General features: G+C 44.1%; 1 protein-coding gene across 1 annotated transcript in view; it reads right to left on the reverse strand.

Moving 5' to 3' along the window:
* LOC117529117 (versican core protein-like) overlaps positions 1-19,787 on the reverse strand; it is a 156,423-nt gene that overhangs the window by 71,601 nt on the left and 65,035 nt on the right. The window contains exons 9-11 of the mRNA XM_034191816.1: positions 17,052-18,495; positions 12,936-13,049; positions 12,723-12,836 (exon numbers count right to left, since the gene is read on the reverse strand). Of these exons, the coding sequence (XP_034047707.1) occupies positions 12,723-12,836; positions 12,936-13,049; positions 17,052-18,495 (1,672 nt within the window). The remainder of the gene's footprint in view (positions 1-12,722; positions 12,837-12,935; positions 13,050-17,051; positions 18,496-19,787) is intronic.

Raw genomic sequence — 19,787 nt, forward strand, 5'->3', positions numbered from 1 at the left:
AAAAATAAAAAAGAAAGAAAAAGAAATACTGGAAAATAAGCGCCTCGCAGTTTCGCAGATTTTTTTAGTCCAATTCTGCATGTTTTTTTTTTTTTGTTTTTTTTTTTACAGCGCATTGTGCTCTGCATCCTCATCAAGCAGGCCGGTGTTCTGTTGAGATGACGGGACACCTGTTGCAGCACCACGAAGGGAGAGCACGCACACTGTGTTCTGCGTGTCTGTTTATAAGAATCTTCTCACCCAGAAGAAAAAAGGGCGCCAACAACTACCCATAACTGTGTTCTTCACTCCGTAAAAGACACCTGCAACGAGGTGTGAGTCAGTGGAAAAAGACGCGGCGCCAGGACGAAGAGGCGCGATCAGTGGAACTGTGAAATACTGGTCAGTCACTATAAATAATTTCTTATGTGTCCAACCTCGTAGGTTGATTGTTAAAATTAAATTCGTTAGTTCTAAAAGCCATCATCATTATTTATAGGAAAACGTTCTATTTTTATTTCTCAAACAAATGTTTGGGCCTGAAAACAGGTTGGTCTTATTTTTCTACTAAGGTTTGAACTTTGAGTGTTTACACACGAGAGACAAGTGAGAAAATGTTCATGCCTGTTTGAGAAAAGTGTATAAAGTGTGTAGTGAGGGGTTTTACAGCCTTAAAACATCTATAATAATTGTAAAAAATAACGCTGACTACTTCGCGGATTTCGCCTATTGCGGGCTATTTTTAGAACGTTACTCCCGCGATAAACGAGGGACCACTGTATATCTACATGAAAGGTTTATCTTTGACCCGTTGTGTGACTGTCATGCCCAATTGTGCTGTGTTTGCGCTTGTGATGGAGGGCTGTATGTGGGGTTAATCTACTGTCTCGTGTCATTTCTCAGATCAGTTGTTGGTTTGGTTTTGTGGTATGCAGGAGATCACTTGACCGAGGGTCTATACGTTCAAATAATAATTAAAAAATACTGTCATCACTCTTTACTCTTAGTCAGTCTCTTACAACGGTGTAGCCTAAATACACGAGCTTTCTAGGAGTGCACCCAATTCCTTACGCACGCTCAGAGGCAGGTAGCCTCCGGTGCACACTTTCTTTTTGGGGGGGCAACCCCGCCCCCTGTGATAAACTCATCGCCCCCTTAATATTTTTTTCTGGCGCCGGGCCTGCAGAGAAGTTCACCAACCAATGGTGAACTGGCAGAACCGCGCTGCTTGTCCAGAGCAAGAAGGATAATCAGGGACACTTCACATCCCTTTAACAATCTGTTTTCCCTCCTACCCTCAGGTAGATGGTACCGTAGCCTGAGTTGCAAAACACACAGACTCAGAGACAGCGTTTACCCAACTGCCATGAGACAATTGAATACAAAATGATAGAAAGAGCTGTGAAATATAGAATGTAGATTATAGATATATTGTAGATTGTAGATTATATATGCTACAGTGTAGCATCTGGCTGCAAGGTTAGCCTTGTAGTATCTTCATATGTGCAAAACGCTGCAGCCCGATTTTTAACAAACATATCAAGACGTCAGCACATCACCCCAGTTCTTTTTAATTTGCACTGGCTTCCAGTCTCTTTTAGAGTTGATTTTAAAATTTTGTTGTTTGTCTTTAAAGCCCTTAATGGCCTGGCCCCTCCTTATTTGACTGAGCTTTTGCATCCTCGTGTCTCAAACAGGTCTTAGAGGTCTGTAAATCAGCTTTTACTGGAAGCGCCCAAGTCCAGGTCTAAACGCTGGGGTGATCGGGCCTTCTCTGTTGCTGGGCCCAAACTTTGGAATAAATTGCCCCCTGAAATGAGAATCATCTCTAACTTAGAGCTTTTTAAGTCCAGGCTCAAGACGTATTTGTTCAGGCTGGCTTTTAACACTCAGTAGCATGATGGCGCTTTATTTTATGCTATTAAATGTTTTTATGCATATTTTATTTAATTGTTTTTGTAATGGTTTTACTGTTGGATATTTGTTTTTACCATGTTTTGTTTTTAAATTTTGCTGTAAAGCACTTTGGTCACTTTGAGTGTTGTAAAGGGCTCTAGAAATAAACCTGATTGATTGATTGAATATCCAACCTGGTCTCACAGCAAGTCATGATTCAGCAGCAGGAAATATACATTAATCTATTGGTTGGTGATATTGTGACGAAAAGCGCCTCATTTTTGTCACCGCAGCACAAATTCATTCTAATTCATTCCGTGATGGCTGCACGAAATTTCAAAGTGAAGCGGGGGGGTCAGGTGGTTATGGTTAGGGTGGGGGGGAAGGAGTAGGATTAGGTTATGGTTAAGGTTAGGGTCGGGGGTAGGAGTAGGGTTAGTAATACTGAGTTTACAAAAACCCCATCACGAAAATTTGACTCATTTCATGATGGGAGCACGAAAAAACAAAACAAAACGTGAGACTGGGCTGCAATATCCTGTGTCCTTTATGTATTACTGCATTTTGTATATCCACAGATGCACAGGCAGTTATCAACAGATTAACAGGTTAAAAAAGCTATCACAATCACACACCTTGGACTGGTATTCTGTGCTTTCTTCTATGTTTTTATCTATTTGTATCAGTGGATCGATATTTCATTCTGTGACAGCATCTGTGATGTTTTTTATTTTACTGAAATTACAATAAAAACGAGTCTAGGTCTAAGTCTTCTCAATCCCTCCTCTAGGTTTTGTGGCTCCTGACTGAAAACCAGAAATTCTGCTCACAAATGAGCCAACAGACACAACGGACAGAAAAAGGAATGGAATGCATCTTATTATCACCTATACAATAACACGCTGTAGATACGAGAGTTCCCCATAACATATGGTGCATTGCACAATATTCTAACATTTACAGTAGAGTTTATGGTACCATTTAAAAGGTTTTAGATTGTATACTTTGAAGTGGATTAAATACATTGCCAATAGCCAGAGGATGTGAAGCCCTCCTGTTGTAATAATGAAATCTGTGCAGCTCCAGCAGAGCTTCAGGCTGTTTATTTCTCATCAAATGCAGTTATTCAGGGGGTACATCGAGAAGGAAAGAGATATTTGAGGTCCTGGAGGGGGGGGAGACGGTCCTTGGCTGAATGAGCTCAATAACCCACAGCTGGATTTCATTAATCTCCCACACTCCCCCTACAGGTCTCCAGTTGTCTGCAGGTCAAGACATGTACATGCATGCACACAGGTTTAATGTACAACACACACCAGGTGAGTTTACAAAGACTTTAAGCCGTATCATCCCGTCTGCGCTGGTTTGTACTTTCACATCAAAGTCATCATGAAAAACTGCAGCTGAAGCTTCAGGATATCAGACATGTTAACAAGCAGGTGTGGCCTCCTGCTGCAGAACTCTGGACCCAGTAATAAATATGACTTTAAAACAAGACTGTCTCTTTGTCATCTGTGTGTTTAAAAATAGTTTTGCAGAAATCCCTCCAACACATAAGGACCGCTTCATCCAACAGATAAATAAGAGCTTGATTAAGTCTGATGCAGCATTTCTGGACGACTTACCACAGATTTAACGCCACACAGCTGCAAAAGCTCTTGGGCAAAAATAGTCGAACAATTATCTGATTCTGTCTTACTTTCCACTGGCAGCTGACTTCGCGGCAACAGCTGTGACTGTTGTGTATTTAAATGAAGAAGCTGCACAGTCAGTCTGTCTGACATTATGCTATAGCTGGAACAGCCTTCACAGGATACACTGATACTAGTTAGTTTACAGACTGGGAGTTGGATCCAAGGATTTCCTGTTCTTAAAGTATTTACCCTACCCTTTGTCAAAAATGGAAAGCTCAAAAATACATATTTCTGGTCTCTAGATAATATGGTTGCCTGCAAAAATGATCTTACTTTCAATATTCTCAAATAATAGTTTGGCTTTTTTGTTTTTAACTCTGCTGAATGTAAACCTTCCATATGTAACACCAGACAAACTTCAGAAATGCCCTGATGTCCTGATGACTTTCAAAGGCCTGATAACGAAACACTGCAATCTGACAGCTTCCCTACGCAGTCCTACAAACACACCTATTCTCAGTATTCAGTAGAATGAGAGAAGAAACCTGAAAAACCTGCTAAATTTCCTTTTGACCTTGATAAATCATGTAGCGTGTGGAAACATCACCTATTTGCATCTTTCTTCCCACCCAGAATTTTGCACACTCGGGTGGACAAATCCCAAATTGCATATTCATGAAGGCAAAGGTGCTAACAGTAGTGGGCACAGTTAAGATAATCCGATAACAGATAATTATCGAAGCTAATGTTTTTGCTAGCGGATTAGCTTTTCATATAAGTTTTAAAACCATCATCGGACCAATTATCTTCCAATAAATTTAGTTCCAATAACTTTCAGTCCTATAACATTTTTTTTGCTGGTAAAGTGAGCAAAGTTTAACCGTCAAAAATGTTTGTAAACCCTAAATCAAACATTTTAGTCTGTCTGTTGTGTATTTGTGGCAGACTGGCTGCCTGTTGCTTCCTGATGATATCATCATTAAGCACAAGACGTGATTAGCCGGTTGACGCAGGGAGCATTGTGGGTAGTGTAGTTCAGGTTCATTTTGGACGTTACACTGTTACCACCTGCTCGACACAAACAAAACGGACTCATTTTAACATTATTTTATTTTAGTTCTTTGTGGCACGGGATAATTTAATCGCCAAGACTCGGTGGGAGAGAGGAGATCTAACGGTGCAGGTGCAAGGGCTTCTCTTCACAGCTTACACACCGTTTTGGATTTTTAAAAAAGGAAGCTTTATTTCTTCAGATGAATCCCACTGAAACTAACAGGTAAGAATTTATATTTACTAACATGTCTTCTACTTTGTCAATCAATGCGTTAATGGACGTATTTTGGTTGTTTAAGCTGCAGCTTTTTAGTTTTTAGTGTATATAATACCAAGATAAACTGTAAATTCTAATACTGTGCCCACCACTGGGTGCCAAATAGGGGTCTAAATCGCGATTCTTATTTATTAAGATACTGAATCGATCCAAAATGTCCAAGAATCGATTTTTAAAATGCATTTTTTAAACATTTTCTTGCTTACTCACTGCGTGTACTGTTTGTCAGGCAACGGCCTCCATACTACAGCGTCCCCGCGAGGGGAGGGTCCAGCGTGCTTCAAACATTAGCTTAGCATGGCGGATGAAGAGCTAATTCAGGCAGCGCCGTCTTTGCTGAAGGCAAATGTTTGGGCGCATTTTGGATTTTATTATTTGCTGTGTAAGAAGGAGCTTGACATGACTTATGCAGTGTGCAAAATCTGCAAAATGAAAGTCAAGTACTTCGGAAACACTTCAAATCCTCAAGCCCACATGCTACGCCATCACCCGGAGCTACAAGAAGTGAAACAGCGGTCTCTGCCGACTACTGACCAGCGCTTCGCCAAACTGCCAGCCAACTCTGAACGAGCAAAGCAGATAAGTAAATTTACAGCTTTAGAATCACTTGATTAACCTTGTAAAGCTGCATTTTCTTAAACATAAACATTTTTTAAGTAATATAACTATTTCTCAGAGCTCTCTGAATTGAAAATTGATTCTGAATCGAATCGTCACCCCAAGAATCGGAATCGAATTGAATCGTGAGTTGTTGTACGATTCACATCCCTAGTGCCAAATGGACAATATATGCTATATGCTATTTTGCACATTTGAAAAATGCCATTCTTTTTGTGCACTGCTACTAACTCAGCATGCAGTTGTATTTGTGAGGGTAATTGTCATGCCCCGCCCAGTTCCAGGCTTCAGCCCTTATTTTCCCTCTTTATTTAGTTCTGCTCCTTTTGCCCCAGCCTTGTTTTATTAATTGCCTTCTTCATCATGTGTTTATTCTATGTTCTATTTTTGCTTTGGCACATTCTTCTGTTACTTTTATTCTTCTGCCATGTTCCAGTTCCGTTCTAGTTTTGTTCTATCAGTCTGTTTTCATGGTTTATCATTTAGTTATTGTTTGCCTATTGTTTTTGCTGTTCTCATTTCTGTTATGTAGTACTGTTATGCCAGGTTTTGTTATCACTTAGTTTCTGTTTTTCTTATAGTTTTGTCTGTCTGTTCCACTTGGTTTTGTCACAATGTGTTATTTCCCATGATTCTGTTTATCATGTTCTGGTATGCTTTTCAGTCCTGATCAAGTTTAGATTTGTGCTCATGTTTTCTTTGTATGATCTTTAGTTGTCATGTCCAGTTTCATTGTTATCACAGTCTCTTCTCTTCACTGCTCACTTGCACCTGCCTGTTATTCTCTCTTTGTCTGCACTCCTCTCAGGTCTCTAAGTTGTCATGTCCAGTTTCATTGTTATCACAGTCTCTTTCTGATCACTCATGTCCCACACCTGCACTTTGTCATCACTGTTGGCCACGCCCCATTCATCTGTCATTTACTTGCCCATTTGTCACCGCCTTTCTGCATCTCTTTTGCCTCTTAGTTGTCACCTGACCACACCCCCTTCCAGGCCCTTCCTCCTCCACGTGCACCTCATTATCTTATTAACACCTGTTATTTAAACTGCTTCAGTTCACTTCCTCCCTGCTCGTTTGTTGATTCATTCACTCACCAGCACTTTGTTTCAGTCCTGTTTTGCCAAGCCATGTTTTTTGACTCCGCTCTGTGTACCGGATCCTGCTTTTTGCCTCAGCCCTGACAACTCTGTTTGCTCGTGTACTGACCCTGCTTGTTTTTGACCACGTCCTTTGTCTTGTCCCTGCCCGGTACTTTTGCTCCGCAGACTGCCTTCCTGTTACTGAACCCAGGTCTGAATTAAACCATCCTTTACGCATACGTCCTGTGGTGAGCCTGCATTTGTGTCCAGCCTCTGTCTGTGTCTCGCCTCCGCTCAGTCCTGTCAGAACAAACGAGCCAGACATGGACGCAGCGGGCTCGAACCCGGTCGACAGGAACCAGGACCCCGACGCCATCAAAAGGATTTTTGATGACATTCAATTTTTCTTTGTGTGTTTCCGCGATTGCTACTCTCCAAAGGAAAAATTTGATTTTCCAGAGCAGGCATGGGAACTTTTGGAAGCTAATGTTTGGCTTTATGAGCTCTTCCCTGATCTGCAGGACCTGGACGCAAATTTTTCTGGCCAAAGACTTCCCGACTGGATAAAACATCCAGAGGCCCACCTGTATTCTCAACACCTGCCCTTTGATGATGACGCTGAGTGGAGCGACTGTGATGAAGATGACGATGACGATTCGTCAGAGACAGAGCAGTTTGCAGTCCAGGACACGGTAAATGTGTTATTTAAGATACAGGACCTATTTTTTGAATATCAGGACAATCTGAGTCCACAGAACCGACGTCGTGTTCTGTCGGCCCTTGATCAGCTTTTACAAGCCGAGTCAGACGTGGTCCACTCTTTTCCTGAACTGAAGAACATAAAATCTCATTTTAAGCAGGGCCAGGTTCCTCCATGCATCGAAGATCCGATTGAGTTTTTGTTTGAATCGGACATCACCGCTGCCTGTTCAACCGCACCTCAGTACATAACAATTTCGGATGCAGCCTGGTGCGCATCAGTGCAAGAACCGGCCGCACCATCTCAGCCGGTGAAACCGGGATCACAGCCACGCTCGGCACCCATTCTGGCCCCTTCACGGGCACCACCTAAGCCTGCGCCGCATAAGACTCATGTGGATTCCATACGCCCACCACGGGCCGCAGCGGAGCCGGTCTCCACCGTGTTGACGCCATCAGCGCGTTGGCACCAGGAAGCCCCAACCGTGCTCACGTCTTGGACTTCCTCATGCCCGACTTCTCAGCATCTCCATGAAATGACAACGGCTGTTCCAAGCCTACCACCTGTACCAGCCCTTCGTAAGCCTCGTGCACCTGTGCCACGAAAGACCGCTCGCACCGCGCCAGCGGCTGAACCAGTCTCCACGCTAGCGGCACCTGCGGCACCAGCGGCTGAACCAGCTTCCGCGCGCACCGCGCCTTGCGGCTGAACCAGTCTCCGCACCTGTGGCACCTCCAGCCGAACCAGTCTCCGCGTGCAATGTGCCAGCGGCTGAACCAGACTCCGCGCTAGCGGCACCTGTGGCACCTCCAGCTGAACCAGACTCCACGCACTCCGCGCCAGCGGCTGAACCAGACTCCGCGCCAGCGGCTGAACCAGACTCCGCGCCAGCGGCTGGACCAGACTCCGCGCCAGCGGCTGGACCAGACTCCGCGCCAGCGGCTGGACCAGACTCCGCGCCAGCGGCTGGACCAGACTCCGCGCCAGCGGCTGGACCAGACTCCGCGCCAGCGGCTGGACCAGACTCCGCGCCAGCGGCTGGACCAGACTCCGCGCCAGCGGCTGGACCAGACTCCGCGCCAGCGGCTGGACCAGACTCCGCGCCAGCGGCTGGACCGGCCTCAGTGCACGCCGCGCCGCAGCCTGTTACGACGCCTGATGGTGCGTCGGTCGTACGCACGCTGTCTGAACCGGCCTCAGTGCACGCCGCGCCGCAGCCTGTTACGACGCCTGATGATGCGTCGGTCGTACGCACGCTGTCTGAACCTTCCTCTCCGGAGCCTCCTCGTCCTGCTCCTGCTTTAGTGTCAGCTCAGATGACAACACTTGAGGACACAAACCAAGGGACGGTTAGTGACTTTTCATTTGAACTCTGTTTTTTATGGGTTTATTTAGTGCTTTCTTCATGTGCCTCATTGAACAGTCTGTTAAAGGCCCCACTCCCACTCCTGGGGTGGCCCATGAATGACCATGACACAATTATTGAAGGTCTTGACTTTAATACTTGAAAAAATAATTTTGTTCCTTGGGATCTCTCCAGGGTTTGGTTGTGGGATTCTGGAAATTAATTCCACCCAACATCTGTTAAAGTCCTCTCTCTGGTCCCTGATTACATCGGGTAATCCTGATTACCCACAGGGTTTGATTGATCATTTTTCACAATACATTCGGCACTCCGAGAAAGCACAGGTTATTCTGGTTGGTTTTTTTGTTGGTCTGCTCTTGGTTTTAGTTTTCTGTCTGCATCATAGCTCAATGTGGGTTCTTGTTCAATGCAATGGTTTTTGTTCAAATACACTTATTCTGCATATAAGTGTTCTTTTTGGTCTCTCTTTAGTTATTTTCTTTGGGTGCTATGCGTATACCTGGCTATCATGTGTTATGGGGTCTTACGTTGGTTTGATTTGGTTTGTACCTGGGATGTTGAAGCACTTTGTTTTTCTTTTTATGGGCTGTTCCGCATGGCGCTTCTCCTTTTTGTCCGGTGGCTTCTCCATTCTGTGGGACTCCTCCTTAGGAGGTTAGTTTCTTCACTATGTTGTTTTTGGGTAAATCATCCCACATCTGGCCCAGATTGTCCCTCTGGCACCGCCCTAGGGGTCAGTTCATCCCATAATCGAATTTCTGATATGTCCTTACAAGATGTTACTTCCCAGGTCCGCCCTCCTGACCCAGTGGTTGATCACGACCCAGTTGTATGTCACTTGCCCAGGCCCTGTGTTACACCGCATGGTCGCCCTCCTGAGCCGCCTAGAGGTCTATTTCCTACCATGGCTATGCACTATTTTGGATCCCACGGCCGCCTGCCAGGTTTTTGTTGTTCGGGTTTCCCTCTGCCTGTATTTCTGGGGTCTGTTCTTGGTCATCCTTGGGGCCTCCTGTTTTTTGGGCCCTGTTATGGCTCTCCTGCCTCGGTTTGCCCACCATCCTGGGCCCCCGGCCGCCCGCCTGGTGTCGGGTCGTTTTTGGGCGGGTGCCCTGGGGCACCCGCTTGGGGGAGGGGTACTGTCATGCCCCGCCCAGTTCCAGGCTTCAGTCCTTATTTTCCCTCTTTATTTAGTTCTGTTCCTTTTGCCCCAGCCTTGTTTTATTAATTGCCTTCTTCATCATGTGTTTATTCTATGTTCTATTTTTGCTTTGGCACATTCTTCTGTTACTTTTATACTTCAGCCATGTTCCAGTTCCGTTCTAGTTTTGTTCTCAGTCTGTATTTTCATGGTTTATCATTTAGTTATTGTTTGCCTCTTGTTTTTGCTGTTCTCATTTCTGTTATGTAGTACTGTTATGCCAGGTTTTGTTATCACTTAGTTTCTGTTTTTCTTATAGTTTTGTCTGTCTGTTCCACTTGGTTTTGTCACAATGTGTTATTTCCCATGATTGTTTATCATGTTCTGGTATGCTTTTCAGTCCTGATCAAGTTTAGATTTGTGCTCGTTTTCTTTGTATGATCTTTAGTTGTCATGTCCAGTTTCATTGTTATCACAGTCTCTTCTCTTCACCGCTCACTTGCACCTGCCTGTTATTCTCTCTTTGTCTGCACTCCTCTCAGGTCTCTAAGTTGTCATGTCCAGTTTCATTGTTATCACAGTCTCTTTCTGATCACTCATGTCCCACACCTGCACTTTGTCATCACTGTTGGCCACGCCCCATTCATCTGTCATTTACTTGCCCATTTGTCACCGCCTTTCTGCATCTCTTTTGCCTCTTAGTTGTCACCTGACCACGCCCCCTTCCAGGCCCTTCCTCCTCCACGTGCACCTCATTATCTTAACACCTGTTATTTAAACTGCTTCAGTTCACTTCCTCCCTGCTCGTTTGATTCATTCACTCACCAGCACTTTGTTTCAGTCCTGTTTTGCCAAGCCGTGTTTTTTGACTCCGCTCTGTGTACCGGATCCTGCCTTTTGCCTCAGCCCTGACAACTCTGTTTGCTCGTGTACTGACCCTGCTTGTTTTTGACCACGTCCTCTGTCTTGTCCCTGCCCAGTACTTTTGCTCCGCAGACTGCCTTCCTGTTACTGAACCCAGGTCTGAATTAAACCATCCTTTACGCATATGTCCTGTGGTGAGCCTGCATTTGTGTCCAGCCTCTGTCTGTGTCTCGCCTCTGCTCAGTCCTGTCAGTAATGATGTTTGCACACATTTTTAAACATGCAAACCTTCAGTAAATCAGGCCAAATCTGTAATCCAGCATGAACATCCGCAAATCATCAGACATAACAGGGTTATTCCCATTCTAATCTAATAGGAGACCATAGTCTCATTTGAACCCTGTGATATAGCAGGATTTGACCACTTACGGGGACCTCCATTTAATATATACACAACATAACTTCACATGGATAAATGGGTGTATGGTTTTGTTTTCGGCTGCAATCAATGAACCAGTTGCAAAAAGTGTTTTTTTCGGTTCTCAGTGGAAAAGAAAAGGTGAGAAGGTAGGATACCTTGTGTCGGTAAGTGACAGCCGACACAGCTAACGAGAGTAGTTGCGTTCTCTCGCCTGCAAAACCGCCTTGACATGTTTGTGCTCCAGATCATAAACAAACCGCAACACAAGACCCCTTTCCCACCGCATCATCATTTTTTCTTCGTATTTCCACTTTGTTTGCGTTTAATTTGCCCAAAAACCCCATTGAAAATGCTGTGGTTTGTACCCCAGAAGTAGAGAAATTACATCATATGCATTATATTTTACCTTGTTTAGCGCCCGCCCCCAAACAAGACTGCGCTGCCCTATTCAATCATTTGCATGGTTTATTTTTCTGTAAGTAATTCGGTCGGCGAATCGTCGTGAAAGGGTGTGGTCAGCTCGTCAAAGCTTATTATAGCAACAGCGTCTTAATGCCAAACTGGAATTTTGTGAGCAGACCCACAGATTTTTCCATCTCGTCAGCTGCATTGAGTTAAATCAACAGTAAATCCATCAATCAGTCCAGTTAAATCCACTTATTTATGCAGCGTCGCTCCGCCAGTTTCTCTCGCTCTCAGCTGAGAGCGCCATTATTGACACCTGTTCAACAACGCGGTCAGGGCGTGGAGTTATACATCAAATGTGAAACAGTCTAATATTTTGCCACTGTCTACTCGATATTTTATGGTCTGAAATCTCACACGATTAACCAATCAGATTTGTGGAACAAATGTAATTGGATTAGAATTTTACTTTCCATCATTTTGGCTCATTAATTATACCAAAACATTTACAAAACTAATTTCATCGAGATAACATGTAATTTAATTAAATATAAACAAGTAAAATATAAGCTTGTTCACTTTTCTCCTCTAAGAAATACTTTTTCCTAAAACTGCATTGTAGTCTGGAATTTACGTGACTATAGAGATATAGTTAAAGGTTGTTACAATCATTTTGCCAACGTGTCAGCAGCAAACCTCCAAAGAATCAAGTTATTTTTTTGTTTCTTTGCTTGTTTTAAGGAGGTTTACAGCTTGATAATTTGTTTCTTTGTTTTTTTTAAACAGTATGAATATTATAATTATAAACCTTATTCATCTCCTGCTTTGGCAGCCTTAGTACTGACAGATCCAAATTAAATTCAAACTTGTGCAGCCAATTTTTGTTTTTTGAAGTCAATGATGTGTGCTTTATAACCCATCACCCTGGCAAAAGAACAGTTAAAGGACAAAATTCACAGCCCAAAATTACCACGACATGCACGTCCATGATGAGTGTCTGTAATCCTCGTTTATACCCAAATCTACTCCGGAGTACGCGGGTGCGTCTCAGATGATAATTTAAACAGAGAAAACTGCAATTCTGCAAAGCACAGTACTGTCTCTATTGCATAACAACTAATATTTTGCACTTGACCATAAAACATCTTGTTTTTCATCACAAAATTCCTTAGCGTTCGCCATGCTTTGTTTTACTCTAAAGACTTACTGACATCACTGTAGGTGACTCATGTTATTCTGATGTTATCTTGTTTTAAGCAAGATGTCAACTTCCAGAAGTGGCTGACCTTGTTCACAGAGTCGCCCCGTGTAGCTGGGCAGACATAAGCAGGTGAAGGAGTTTACTCCATCCAGGCAGGTCGCTCCATTCAGACACGCGTTAGAATGACACTCATCAATGTCTACAGAAACACAACACAGGCACATAAGGTTTTATATAAGCTGCCCTAAATAAGGTTTGTGCAGAAACAGGTGTGCCTCGTGTGTGTGTGTGTATACACCTGTTTCACAGTAGAGGCCAGTATAACCAGGTGCACACATGCACATATGTTCACCTCCTCTCCTGTAGCAGGAGCCTCCGTTCTGACACACATTAGTGGAGCACGGCAGGAGCTCTGAACCAATACACACAGAAAAACATTCAAATCAAACTACGATCAGTGACGCTAGTCTCTGCTGCACAATGGTTCTTCTTAGCAAGAGCTGGCACTGCAAACACTGCACTGCAGAATAGTACACTTTCACTACATGAATATAAACTGAAAATTTGACTTGTCAGGGCTGTTTGTTTTTTATGTCCTCACCTTACCTGTAACATTTTATATGAATTAGGGTCTGAAGGGGTGGAGCATTTAAGTATTTGTTTGTAGAAAGAGAAGAAGAGGAAGAAGGAGGAGGATGACAAAGAGGAGGAAGAAGAAGAAAGTGGAAGGAGGAAGAAACAAGGAAGGAGAAGGACGAGGAGGAAGAGAAAGGAGGAGGAGGAGGAGGAGGAAGAAAGATGACAAAAAGGAAGAAGAAAAAGAAGAAAAAGGAGAAGAAGAGGAGAAAGATGAACACGGAGAAGGAAGAAGAAGAAGGAGCAGGAGGAGGAAGAGCAGAAAAAGAAGAAAAAAGGGAGGAAGAAGGAGGAGGAGGACAAAGAGGAAGAATGAGAAGGAGGAAGAAGAAAGAAGAAAAAGGAGGAAGGACAAAGAGGAATAAGGAGGAAGGAAAATCAGAAAAAGGAGAAGAAGAAAAAGGAGGAAGAAGAGGAAGAAGGAGCAGAAGAAGAAGAAGAAGAAGAAAGAGGAAGAAGAAGAAGGGGTCATTTATATTTCTTGGTTGGTGGAGTAATGGTCAACTAATGGCCCAGTCACATGGCACACAAATGTAAAAAGTTTAAAAGTCACAATTAGTTGAGAAACGGTGGACGAAAGAGCTTTATCACCGAATAGCCTGCAAACCAAGAGCGCAAAAGGGACGAAAGAGGAACTAAACAAAACCGAAGCTAACGATCTCGACGGTTTAAATGAAATGCGCCTGGAGCCAAAGCTGGAGCAGTGTGCATCTCTGAGTTCCAGGACTCGGCGTTGGGACAGAGCTCACAGCGCCGAGTCCTGGAGAAACTGCAAACAGAAGCTGTTGAGATCTGTGTGCATGTGGTGGACCACCTGCTCTGGTTTCTCGTTCAGAACAAAAGAGGGCTCATCTCCTTCATCATCAGAACCCTCACTGTCTGATGACACGCTGCGCGCTCCGTCTTGCTCCAATTAAAAAAAAAAAAAAAAAAAAAAAAAAAAACCTCTGGTGTTCCGTGGTCACTGCTGTATCACTGTATTATGTTCTAAGCTATATACATATTGATTTATAACAGAAAACTGTCAAAAGGGGGAATAAATATGTGTAAAGATGATTGAATATTGAATATATCAGAGCAGTAAATTGATCAGTCCATGTGAACACGCATTAACTCCCCATGTGCGGTTATTTCCACCAGCTACAGCTGATCCACAACGTGAATTCTGCCTTCCAGAACAGCTCTTTATATAATCTTTTGAATTATCTACCTGTTGCCACATGTACATAAGGGCTGGATTGTCATTCCTACACTCATACTGTTATATTTAATAAAAAATAACAAGTGCACGGAGGAGCTGCTGCTGTTGCTGACGCTGTGTTCAAGTACAAGGTCTGTGAGAAAAGTATCGGACCTTTTTATTTTTTTCAAAAACTATATAGATTTGAATCACGTGCGATTACATCAGCCAACCTTGAACCCTCGTGCGCATGCATGAGTTTTTTCACGCCTGTCGGTTGCGTCATTCGCCTGTGGGCAGGCTTTGAGTGAGCACTGGTCCACCCCTCCTGTCGGAATTCCTTTGTCTGAGAGCTTGCTGAGAGACTGACGCGTTGCTTGATCAAAATTTTTTCAGAAACTGTGAGACACATCCAACTGGACACCATTCGAGAAATTCATATGGTTTTCAGTGAAAATTTTAACGGCTGATGAGAGATTAAGGAGTGTTACTATCGCTTTAAGGACAGCCCACGGCGCCGGATGGCCCGCCGCGCCCCGAGCCGCCGTCGTCAGCCTGTTTCAAGCTGAAAACTTCCAAATTTAAGGCTCTGTTGATGCAGGACGTCGTGAGAGAGCTGAGAAGTTACAGAAGAGGTCGGGATCAGCAGTTTATCCAGACATTCCACTGTTAAAGGAGATTTTGTAATGAAAGACATGCGGACAGATTCGCGCATCGGCACCCAGCCGCTCATGACGCGGCGCCACAGGAAAACACCTCCGTTGGAAGTCTCACAGGACAAGTTTGAACATGCCCAGCTGTTAAACAATTTCTCAGATACTCACTCGACTGAAAGCCATCGAAAGCCGCCTGAATTTTTCGAATGGTTTCCAATACGGAGGTGTTTCTCTGTGCCACCGCGCGATGAGCGGCTGCGTGCCGACGCGCGAATCCGTCCGCATGTCTTTCATTACAAAATCTCCTTTAACAGTGGAATGTCCGGATAAACTGCTGATCCCGACCTCTTCTGAAACTTCTCTGCTCTCTCACGACGTCCTGGATCAACAGAGGCTTAAATTTGGAAGTTTTCAGCTTGAAACAGGCTGACGACGGCGGCTCGGGGCGCGGCGCGCCATCCGGCGCCGTGGGCTGTCCTTAAAGCAATAGTAACACTCCTTAATCTCTCATCAGCCGTTAAAATTTTCACCGAAAACCATATGAATTTCTCCAATGGTGTCCACTTGGATGTGTCTCACAGTTTCTGAAAAAATTTTGATCAAGCAAAGCGGCAGTCTCTCAGCAAGTTCTCAGACAAAGGAATTCTGACGGGAGGGGTGGACCAGTGCTCACTCAAAGCCTGCCCACAGGCGAATGACGCAACCGACAGGCGTGAAAAAACTCACGCATGCGCACGAGGGTTCAAGGTTGGCTGATGTAATTGCACGTGATTCAAATCCATATAGTTTTTGCAAAAAAATAAAAAGGTACGATACTTTTCTCACAGACCTCGTACTGTCGGAAATTAGACAATTTTTTTGTTGTTTCAAATTCAGCAGTTGCTTGTGGCAAAATACTTAATTGTATCCACACAAAAGATTAATTCTGGCCTATATAAGATGTCTGAGCCCATTGAAGCTGACCCCCCACCCAGATAAAAAAAAATCCAAGCAAACAGGCTGAGTTTGCCCTTTAATTTCTGACAGTACATGAACACAGCAGCAGCCTCAGCGCTCACAAACCGGCTTCTGTACTGTGTGAAAACATTCAGCCGGTCGAAGTCAAACTAAACAATAACGTTACAAAAAAATGTTACAACATTACAAACAAGAACAATAGCAAAACAAAACGAATTGAGGTTTTCGTTGCCCTTCATTCAAATTTTTCAACAGTTTCAAAATCCTGACGAAGCGCCAGCTGCAGGAACGAAGCTGCGCGAAGGTTAAACGATGCCAATGAATGTCCAGATTTCTTGTTTCGTCTGGGTTTTGTTGCCCTTCGTTAAGTGCCGTGTGACTGGGCCTTAAAATGCTGTCGTAGTTACACCACTGCTCCAGCTATCCAGGAGTTTCTTTGAAAGCTGCTGGGTGCTTTGTTTAATAGTTTAAATGTTTATCACTCGTCTTCAAACTCACCTTTTCAAACTGATTAAGTCACCTGAATGAGTGGTGTTAGGAGCAGAATGATACATTGCGTATCGTGATAACCGTACCGTGTAGCATTTTTTGAAATACGAATCGTAATACCATGAAAAGTCAACTACAGCATGGAAGAAATAATGACCTCTAGCAGAAGAATTATAAATGATTTATAAGGCATGCAATCAAGGATTACATGTTATACTTCAGGATAATGTTTTAAAAGGTAAACATTCACCACAGTTTGCTTTCCACATAATGAGTGTGAACAGTGATATGACTGTTTGGTGATCTGTACTGAATCGTGACAGGTTTATCGCAGTACGTATCATATCACGGAGCTCGTGTATTATTCCACATTCCACAACATTTTGCATATTAAATAAAAGTTTTACCGGCTTTCCAGCAAACGTCTTGATACAAGACCCATATCAACATGGGAATAACTCCTAAAAAACAAACAAACAAACAAACAGGTGGGTACCTGTGATGTTCATGGTCCTGGCTTCCACAGAATAGCCTGTGCCGGTCTCAGGCCCGTCGGTAGCCATGGTCTCTTTGAGGAATTGAGGGAGTGACTCCACCAAAGGAGGCGTGGTCTCTTTGAAATCATCCTCTGGTGCAGGAGTGACTGTGAGGTCAGGGGTCAAAGTCCGCTGAGGGATGGAGAGAGTGCTCTGATCAGCGGTATAGAAGGATGAAGTGGAAATGGGCTGCATGGAGCTAACGGTGGTTGGCTCAGTTCCACCTCTAGAGACCTCAGTGGGGCGTGTGGTGTGATCTTGTGATGTCATAAAGGGGGCTCTGTGCTCTGGTTCAGTAGTAAGAGGGGGGTGTTTCTTCTTGTAAGTGGCAGCAGGAGAAGCCTGTATGGACTGTGCCTGCGTGCTGGGCAGTGAGGTTTGGAGCTTGGTGTCCATGATGCGTGTGGTTTGGCCTGTGCCAGTAACAGCTGACACAGTCTGTAAAACTTCAAGTGCAGCGATTGTTTCAGGATGGCTTTGAACCACGCCATCAGTCATAACTTCATCGTGTCTGGTCGGGGGTTCTGCGCCTAAGATGATTTCGGTTACTGAGTCAAGAGTTGATAGAACTACAGGCAATTCGGTTACACTCAGACCCACAGGAGAGTGAGGGACGGAAGATGATGGCAGGGGTGTGTGGCTGATTGCCTCGTGTGTCTCTGTTGGGTAAATATCTTGCCCTGACGCCTCATATTTACCTGACACCTCATATTCACCCGACGCCTCATATTCACCTGACGCCTCAAAGTCCCCCGATGCTGATCCCTCATAGTCTTCTAACTGGATCTGGGTAACATTTGACTTCAGTGCGTCTTCTATGACAAGTGGCGTAAAAGTAGAAAGCTCCTCCCCCCCAATTTCGGTCTCATCAGTGCTCACTCCTGACTGGCTGCCTGTAGCCAGGGTCGGCACAGTGCCCTCTGCAGAGCCCTCCAGTGCACTGCCTGCCTCATTATCAGTGGTACGGCTCGCTGAGCCTTCCATGTCCTCATAGGTAGCGGCAGGCTGGGATCCATCAGGCACAGCTGTCACTGATGATGTGAGAGTAGCTGCAGATGACCCAGGGGGTGTGTCCAGGGGTGTGGCAGTGATAAACGTCGTCTGATCTTCTGCTTGTTGTGTTCCAAGACTCTCAAAGGCAATATTCATGCCTGTAATCATGACAGGATTTAAGGATGTGTACTGTTCTGAGTGAGTAGCTACAGATGGGTCTGTTGGCTGTGTAATGATAACACCAGGTTCCTGAGTGGGTGTGTCCTCTGTGTGGATTTCTACTGCAGCATAGTCAAAAGGAGCCACAGTCTCCTCCTCCTCCTCCTCCTCCTCTTCTTTTGGTTGAACTGGAGTGGCCGTCTCAAACTGATCTCCTCTGGCTTCCTCTGGCAGTTCAGTTTGAAGCGTCACCTGGGTGGATTAGAAAAGTGGCTTGATTAGAAAACCCAACAGTATTGTCACAGTCGCATTCTCCAATGCTGATAAATACATTGTGAAGCAAAGACTTCACTGTCAGTGAAGGTCCATCAGAACACGTCTTAAAGTAGAGTTTCTGAGTCACAGTGGGACATGATGTAGGAAGCAGGGATGTCTCGATCTGATTGGACCTGATCAGAATCAGCCTGATCAGAGCTTTTTTTTTGATCGATCGTGATTGGATCAATTGACCCAGATTAAACCCAAGCGTTTAGTGCTGCCACGGTGAGAGCTTCAAAAATGTATTTCTGTTTCTGATGGATGGTGAGTGTGATATGACCTTCTCACTGACCAATCAGGTAAAGATTTCTACGAAAAATAAATTACTTTTCCTCATTGTCATATCTGTTCCTCCTGTTTATAGTGACTGCACAGAAACGTAGCCAGAAAGGTGAGTTGAAAAGGCCCTTTACCCCCTTGTTAAGGTAAAGGTCCACTTTTGAAGACATTTTAAAGACTTTTTTTTTTTTTACATACAACAATACTACTACTACTACTACTAACAATAATAATAATACATGCATTTTTAACAACTAAAACATCATTCAGTGCTGCTCTGGATGCAGAAGCCAGAAACCAACATTGTCCAAGCTTCCTCAACAGGAAGGTGGTCATTTCCAGGTGCAAATCCACATGAGACGACTCGGTGCCACTTTTCAGAGGACGACACTACAGAACCACACCGTCTGCCATGCTTCAAAGACAGAACTCTTGGTGCTCTCCAGCAGTTTCTTCTTTTCCAGGGATGATTATCCAAACGGATTTACCCCATTCCATTTTTATCGAGTGCTGTCCTCCAACGGAAAGCAGCAGCAGTTAATCTCAAGTGTAGAAAAAAATAGAGAAAAACTAATGCAGTTTAGCATCATGGCCAGAACAACTGGATGCAGCACATCCTGTACTACGGATGCATCAAAACGTTTTTGCTATCTAAAAATAAAATGAAATTAAAAAAAAAAAAACAGTGATTTACAAGAGAACAAAGAAAATAAAAACAAAAAAACAAGACCACTGGGAAGAAGTTCAATCCAAGCTAAATGCTGTCTAAAGTCTACCCAGCTGTAAATTGGTTCCAGCTTTGGCTGGGGAAGTAACCTGCATTGGACTGACGTCCCACCCAGAGAGAGTTGTAGATAAGCACCGACACCGACGGGCATCAGGGCACACATAGGACTTACTTCTTCTTTTAAATGCTAGAATTAACACATTTTCTGTAATAGGACCAT

The sequence above is a fragment of the Thalassophryne amazonica genome, chromosome 17, assembly GCF_902500255.1.
Source record: "Thalassophryne amazonica chromosome 17, fThaAma1.1, whole genome shotgun sequence".
NCBI classification, from domain to species: domain Eukaryota; kingdom Metazoa; phylum Chordata; class Actinopteri; order Batrachoidiformes; family Batrachoididae; genus Thalassophryne; species Thalassophryne amazonica.